General features: G+C 41.8%; 1 protein-coding gene across 3 annotated transcripts; it reads right to left on the bottom strand.

Annotated features, from left to right (window-relative positions):
• Positions 1-1,243: 1,243 nt before the first annotated feature.
• On the bottom strand, positions 1,244-7,352 carry ttpal (tocopherol (alpha) transfer protein-like). 3 transcript variants are annotated; one of them, XM_019252987.2, is made up of 6 exons: positions 7,256-7,352; positions 6,290-6,528; positions 4,785-5,028; positions 4,383-4,576; positions 3,957-4,067; positions 1,244-2,875 (listed from the first exon to the last, which is right to left on the bottom strand). In XM_019252987.2, exons 1-6 carry the CDS (start codon positions 7,293-7,295, stop codon positions 2,597-2,599), a joined length of 1,107 nt encoding a protein of 368 aa, XP_019108532.1. In that variant the 5' UTR covers positions 7,296-7,352; the 3' UTR covers positions 1,244-2,596. The 3 variants fall into 3 exon arrangements, with proteins under 3 accessions (XP_019108532.1, XP_027144655.1, XP_019108533.1); XM_027288854.1 differs by lacking the exon at positions 7,256-7,352 and adding an exon at positions 7,127-7,249; XM_019252988.2 differs by lacking the exon at positions 7,256-7,352 and adding an exon at positions 7,107-7,249.

Raw genomic sequence — 7,352 nt, forward strand, 5'->3', positions numbered from 1 at the left:
ACAGTGTAGGCCGTGTGGAGTTGAAATAAATTCAAAATCTCATGAAAGAAACAGAACAAATTAATGAGTTCTGTGTAAATCTTCCAGATGGAAATGATCCAATATCAAACCGGCACACTCTCATTCCAAACCTATTTTTATCTCGACTGTAAGATAGAGATTCTCATTGTTTCAAACACATATTTACAGCCTTGCAATTCAGGGAACCACTTGATCCCTGACCCCCGCGTTAAGCACTACTGACCTAAAGAGAGATTTCTGCAGAGGTGCAAAGAAACAAAGTGTATCATGTACTGTGCAGTATCATTTTGAGTACAGCCATTTACTTTGTACTTTTGCTCCTCTACATTTTTGAATATTTTCATGATATTATGCACTGCAAAGAAACATTATTCTTATATTGTTGCGCTAGTCTCCAGCGCCGTCTTTTACAGAGCGATGAACCCATCCCCATCTTTACCTAACAAAGGCTCTCGGCCTCGTTGGGACGCTCTTTTTATACCCAGTCATTTTCCTCACCTGTTGTCAGTTAACCTCATTAAGTGTGAGATGTTCCACCAGGTGTTTTTTTTTTTACTTTTCATCACCTCTTTTGTTGCCAATGTTCAGACTTTTTTTTAATATGTTGCTGATATCAAATTCAAAATGGGCTTATCATTTTACAAAAATAATAAAAATGTCTTAGTTTTCAACATTTGATAAGTTGCCTTTGTGTTATTTTCAATTAAAGGCTCATTGTATTCAGATTTAGTGTGCTCTAGTTACAGAATATGGTTAAAATGGACATAAACTAAATACTGGCCAAAAAATGATGTTGTGTACACATAACATATTGAAAATGGTGTTATTTGTAAGTTGTCTTGTGAGAATAACTGTGTATTCTGTACTACAAGTTGGATTGGAAGGGACATTTTGGCATCAGTAACCTCCAGACTTTGTATTGTACATTTGCAATATTTTATATTTCGTTGCGTTTTTACATGTGTTTCGTGACCACCATAGTTTCTAAGAAGGAGAGAAATGAGGCTTTTACTTCTACTGAAGTAAAAGATCTGAACAGTTTTTCCACTGATGTATTTCTGATGTCTTTGGAGACCCATAAGCCAAATTTAGGAAACGCTGCTCAAGTCAGTTGCAGTAATGTTGTGAAAATACCCACAACCTCCCCAGAGCCTGCGGCATACCAATACTCTCTGCCAACAACAGCATCCCGACCACAAACAAGACACAAATAGAACTTTTCTCCGTTTTGAGTTTTTACTTTACTGTCTTCACTACCGACGATAAATATCCTGCAACACAATACAGTTTATATTCACACACACATGCTTAAAATCAAAAAATATAAAAGACGAACAATGAAAATGTTTCAAGTTAGCTTTGGGTTACTAACAGATCCAACATTATTGCACATTTCTGTACATGGCCTGGTAAAAATTTGGCAAACCAGATGTCTATAAAGTCAAGGACTGAATGTTCTTTTCCCCATGTGACTCTTGTGATCAGTAATGGCCCTGGGTTAAGACTGAGCAATGAAACAAAAAATATATATAAGGCAGATTATCTTAACTTAGAAAAATAATCCTCTCATAAGATTCAAGCTGGAGAAAACTAAAGCATCGACTAAACAAAAGGCCCTGAAATATGGTGCATGACATAGATATTCAGCAAAACCTTTTCCCAGTAAATCCATTACATTACTCTCTCGCAAAGCCGCAGCAGCCATCTATTTCCACTTACTGACAATGAAGTATATCCATTCTTATGAAATACAAGCCCTGATGAAAATACACATGAATATTGCTTTGGTACACGCAGATCTAACTTCATGATACATAGGAAAATCTACTGATCAATAACTGTTTAAGGCAATGTATAAGACGGTTACATACACTAAACTTTTTTTGAGTTGAGTTGTGTTGGATGTAACCATGCACACAGAGCACTATTGGCCACACTTCACATTTTTCCGTGTCCCGTCTTAAAACAATACTGTCATGTCCATATGTAGGTTGAAACAGTTTCTGCTTGCTGTAATCTTTCCTTCTGTTCGTACCAGCCATTTAAAAAGATCCCTTCCTAACGTGCTTCCAGAAAATCTGCAGTCCTCATTCCGGGCGAAAATGTGTTTCAAAGTTTGGCAGAAGCTAATATCAGGCTTCTCACTTGATTTGTCTTAGTGAGACGACTTTTGGCTTTTGTCCCCCATCTCTTACATCATGGTGGGCATCTTTTAATGCTCAGTATGGACAGAAGAAAAGATTACAAGCAAAACCTGTTCCAATCTTCCTAAACACAGCCTGACTGTAAAAAAATAATAAGTAATATATAACAATAAGTTCATTCATTGGCTAAACATGCATCTGCTCATGTCAAAAGCCTCTTCGTCTGAGCCTGCAGCTGCCTTGGAACCATGGTTAGATGCTGGGCTACGTGTAAACTACAAAAGACTATCCAATTATAGTAGTGCTGCTTAGTTAGTAAAATAAATCATGTTTAATATTGGCAACTTGCCCTGTAAAAGTCTACACACATGTTTCAAATGAAACAGAAGATGTCCTCTCAGCGACGCGAGTGTATGCGCCTACGCTGTGCATCAGTAACAGTAGTAAAGTTGAGAGCGGAGCCCCCTGAAGGTGTCGTCGTCCTGCCCGCTTGCCTGCTCTCCTTCAAACAGCATGGAGTCTGGGAGCACCACGCCCTCTAGTGGATCCGGCTGGCAGAACTCCACTATGAATTCCTCCTCACAGTCCAGCAGCAGTCTCGACCAGGCGCACATGTCCAGCTGGCCCGCGGTGCCGCCGTACTCCTCCGGCAGGACCGACCTGGGGATGTTCCGGTGCAGAGAGCGCAAGTCTGAGCCGTGGAGGATGTACTGTATGAGGAGACAGCACAGGGAGCATGTCAGTGACGTCACCTGCCACCTGAACCCACAAAGAACCATCAAACATCTCTGCAGTTCCCTTTTATAGCCTTTAATCACTGTTTTGGTTATAAAACCCACAAGTTTTGACGAAAGACGACGAAAAACATGGTAATACTGGAGCCAGTACTGTAGTTAAGACCAACTAAACTGAGACCAAGACATGACCAAGACCAGAGTGTATCGAGACTGAGACAAGACCAAGACTTTGAAGGGTTGAGACCAAGGCATTGCAAGACTGAATCAAGACCAAGACTGGACCAACATTCACCAAACTCTTTGGGTGAAGCACGGTTGCTACATTGAGTCACCTCATTAAGCGCCACCTTGACGTATTTACTGACCGCTGTGTGCTCCTTCGGACTTTTGGTTTTGGCTGATTTCTCCTTCCAGACAGTTAAATAAATCAGACATCGCACAGACTATTAAGCGATATCCCCGAAGTTGTGGTCCTGACCGATCTTCAACTAAAATCCAGAGTCCTCATTGTTGGAAATCGAGATGAAATTAAAGTAAGTAAGAAGAAGTAAAACTGTGGTCGACTCTGAGACCTGAGGCCTTTTAAAAAGTAATCTTGAGACTTGTCTAAAGACCAAGAATGATCTCGAGTACTACAACGACTAGCAGCTTAAGAGTCAGATATGTAAATGCAAACGCAATGCAAAGCAGAGCTAAAGCGAACACTGGATCAGGTGACACATGAGTCTAAATGCTAATGTTGCTCTAAATCTGCTGATTGTGTAAATAAACGTCTGTATGCTAACAGGTTCCTATATTAACTTAAAAAGGTGATAACATGTCCGCCTGTTTCTGCTGCCTCTAAATGAATAACAATCAATTACTGCAGCTTTCAGTGAACCTGCGGTGTCTGAGTTCATTCTTCTGAAAAGAAAATGCTTGGCCTTCCATTTTCAGAGATTAAAATAGACTATTAATTTGGAGCACAGGCTGCGAATAAAAGGGAGGCACGGGATTCAAAATAGTCCTTTGTTCCAAACAAAAGAGTCAGAGGCAATTCAAGGACAATAGTTACCCTCTCTGCCATCTTCTCCTTCAGAAAAGGCTTAATTATAGCGAAGATGCCTTTGAAAATCCTGGGCTCGTTAATTATGTTAACAGCCTTGATTCTGATTGGAAACCCATCCTGTGAATTAAAAAGAGAAACAGAACAGTCACAGCTGGTCCTTGTCAAACGCTTCACTTGTGTTTTCTGTGTTTATGTAAATATTAAAAACACTCACGACGACACACACAAACAAGGCAGCGCTCAAGAGTCGCTGTTAGAAACGAGGTTTTCTCGTCATGTATGTTAGCACAGTTACTCGTATTAACTGCCGTGTCATTACAAAAATAAAAGAATTTTGAGTAAATGCTGCATTCCAGGAAAAAACTATATAATATTTCTCTTCAGATTTCATTTTAAATCTGTCATCAGATCATCAGATAGTCGATTTCTCACCTGGAGGATGCTCACAACCTTTTTGGCGAGGAATGGGCCTGGATTCGATGCCTGTGACATGCCCACTCCGGTGTAATCGGCCAAGATGACAATACCATTGACCTGCGTTTCCTCCGGCTGGATCAGTTTCTCCAGAGTCAGATAAATGGCCCTCACGTTGTCAACAAACGGATAATCATTTGGCTTCCATTTTCCTGTAAAAGGAGGTTGAGTAATCGTACATAATGAGTAAAACCCATCCTGATAGAATAATCAGTAAGTGGCTATTAGTCATCCAGTATGTACGAAGAGAGCTTGATGTCTGCTGAATAATGTGACAGCTAAATGGAAAACAGTAATTATACAATGGTTAATATATTATATAAAACTGCTGAATTCTCCAGTGAAGCAGACACCACCGACCTGGCCGCAGACAGAGGATGTATCTTCCGTTGGGGTCCGGCTGAGGCAGGACCGTGAGAAAGCCCAGGTCCAGGACGTGTTTCACCGTGGATGGCTTCAGGTCCTGGAACACCTCTGGCCAGGCCTTACGACCCGCGTGGTAATTAAGCAGCAGCTGCATGGCACGGTCGTAGTCGAACTTCCTGGCCCGCAGGAAGCGCAGGAGGAAGGTGTCATCCAGCCTCGTCCTGAGGTTGGGCTGTTCCTGCGAAGTTAGGGACAAAAAGAGGAAGTCAACAGATAAAAATGCTGCAAACAAAAAGAGTCAAATTCTGGCCATAGTCTATATTTTCTTATTGTCACTCAAGAACAAGACCAAAACCAAGAATAAACTCATCCAACTAAATGTTGTGTGATCCCCGACACACACACACACACCATCCTTCTCCAATAACCACCGCTAGAAATAAATAAGCTGTTATATAAAGTTTTTTATTTGTTTGACAGACCCAGAACCCGCTGGAGGGACTATATAGCCCATCTAGCCTGGGAACGCCTCAGGATCCCCCAGGAGGAGCTGGAATGTGCCCTGCTAAACCTGCTGCCACCGCGACCCGACACCGGATAAGCGGAAGAGAACTAATGGATGGATGGATCAACAATCATCACAATACTAATTTAGTTCACGGCCACACTTTTTGAACAGGTTAGACAGAAAGTTTAACAGCTTGTCTTTTATCTTTAGGAAGACCAGGCTCTGCAGGTGAGCCTGCATACCTTCAGGGAGGGAGTGCTCAGGACTTGGACTAAAGTTATTTAGTCTCTGAGACTAAATGACCTGACGTCATCGTCTAGGTCCAGGTCCTTGCAGAGCATCCTGATCTTCTCCTTCATCTTAGCACTGAACTGAGCGGTGGAGTCTGTTTTGCATGTCTATATTTTATCTATATTTCTGTTCATTTCGTAGGTGTATACAGTATGTAATTACTTATCTTGTACTTGTCATGCTGTCTGAGTATTTTGAGTCATTCATTACTTGACAGTTTTTTTGAGGCTATAGAAATTCTTCTATTCTTCTTTAAGGATGTTTTCTACTAAACTAGCATGTTTTAAATATTCAAGAGTACAATCTGGGTCTGTTATGATTTGGTGTTTTTTTGTATGTTATTATTACTATTTTTATTAGTATTATAATTCATTACTGTAGATGTCTCGGTCTTCAGACTAAGCCATAATTCATTACTGTAGATGTCTCGGTCTTCAGACTAAGCCAAAAAGCCTGGTTGTATTGTCATGTTTACTTCTTCATTCCTTGGGGAACTGTGACTACAGCATTTATGCCAAGGTAGGATCGCAGGCGCTCGATAGCCATCAAGTCCATCAGTTTGTCATGTTGCTCCACAGAGCAAGTCTTCGCCTTTCCTCAACTATTTTCCTCTCTGTGTGTGCAAGAAAATAAGAAAGGGATGGAAACTTAAAAATCAGTCCTGCTTTAAATATCACCGATATATAAAACATCCAAAAACCTTCAGTATCATATCTCTCAGTGCTTGGACATCCCGGAGACGCCACTCTGGTTTCTCCTGGAGCTCCTCCCGCGCCTTGGCCACCAGCTCAGGGGTCAGGGTGCAGGTGTAGATGGGTGGAGGCGGTCCAGGGAACCAGCTGTGTCCTGCAGCTGCAGCAGCCGGTGACGGTTCCACCGCTGGAGGAGACCTGAGATCGATGGACTCATGCTGATCATCCATGGACTGACTGGGCGAAGCTGTTTGAACACATGGACACAGACAGAGGTTCTAACATCTGGATATAAAACATAATGCTCATTACTGAGCAGAAAACCAACTAAAGGAATGTTATGATGTTATCTGTATCAGTGGGGAGGTGTCTGAGACAGCCCATTTTTAAAAAATGTATAAAAACCAACAGTTAGAGCTCCTCGAGGAGCCTTTTCTCTGTTAGAGCTCCTCGAGGAGCCTTTTCTCTGTAACAACTCGGTGTGTTGCACTGTTAAACGCTCCTTCTTGTACGAGAATAATACATTCAACTTAAACTTTGATACTCTGAATCCAGTCCTCCTTATTCAAGAGTTTTTCTTAAAAAATGTATAAGAACCGATTGTTAGAGCTCCTCGAGGAGCCTTTTCTCTGTGTGTTGCACTGTTAGACGCTCCTTCTTGTACAAGAACAATAAATTCAACTTAAACTTTGATATTTTGAATCCAGTCCTCTTTATTCAAGGGTTTTTTTCTTTAGAAATTCCCACCACCAGCACCAACATGCTCCTGTGAGTGCAGCTATGAGTCAGTGAATGATATAACCGATGCGACAGAGCTAAACTCACAATAACGACCGAGCACCGACCCGAGAACACGTTCAGCAGCCGCAGACTAACACACACACGGCTGCCTTTTCCGAGCATCCATCGCTAAGAGGTGAAAAATCACGAAAAAACACAGAAACGAACCGGATAAATAAAGATTCACAACCGACCTGCCAGGAAAATCCGGGAACAGAAACGGCGCCTTCTCATTGGTCCATATGCAGCACGTGACGTGACGCAGCCAGCTGCGTGGCGTTTACGTCCCGG

This window comes from Larimichthys crocea, chromosome XV (assembly GCF_000972845.2).
Source record: "Larimichthys crocea isolate SSNF chromosome XV, L_crocea_2.0, whole genome shotgun sequence".
NCBI lineage: Eukaryota > Metazoa > Chordata > Actinopteri > Sciaenidae > Larimichthys > Larimichthys crocea.

What these genes read in the sequence shown, in the direction of transcription:
- ttpal (XM_027288854.1), bottom strand. Translation starts at nt 7,184, where the DNA reads ATGCTCGGAAAAGGCAGCCGTGTGTGTGTTAGTCTGCGGCTGCTGAAC. An exon ending in GCTGCTGAACGTGTTCTCGG is followed by an intron (nt 6,529 to 7,126) that starts GTCGGTGCTCGG and finishes GTGTTCAAACAG; the next exon opens with CTTCGCCCAGTCAGTCCATG. An exon ending in TGAGAGATATGATACTGAAG is followed by an intron (nt 5,029 to 6,289) that starts GTTTTTGGATGT and finishes CTAACTTCGCAG; the next exon opens with GAACAGCCCAACCTCAGGAC.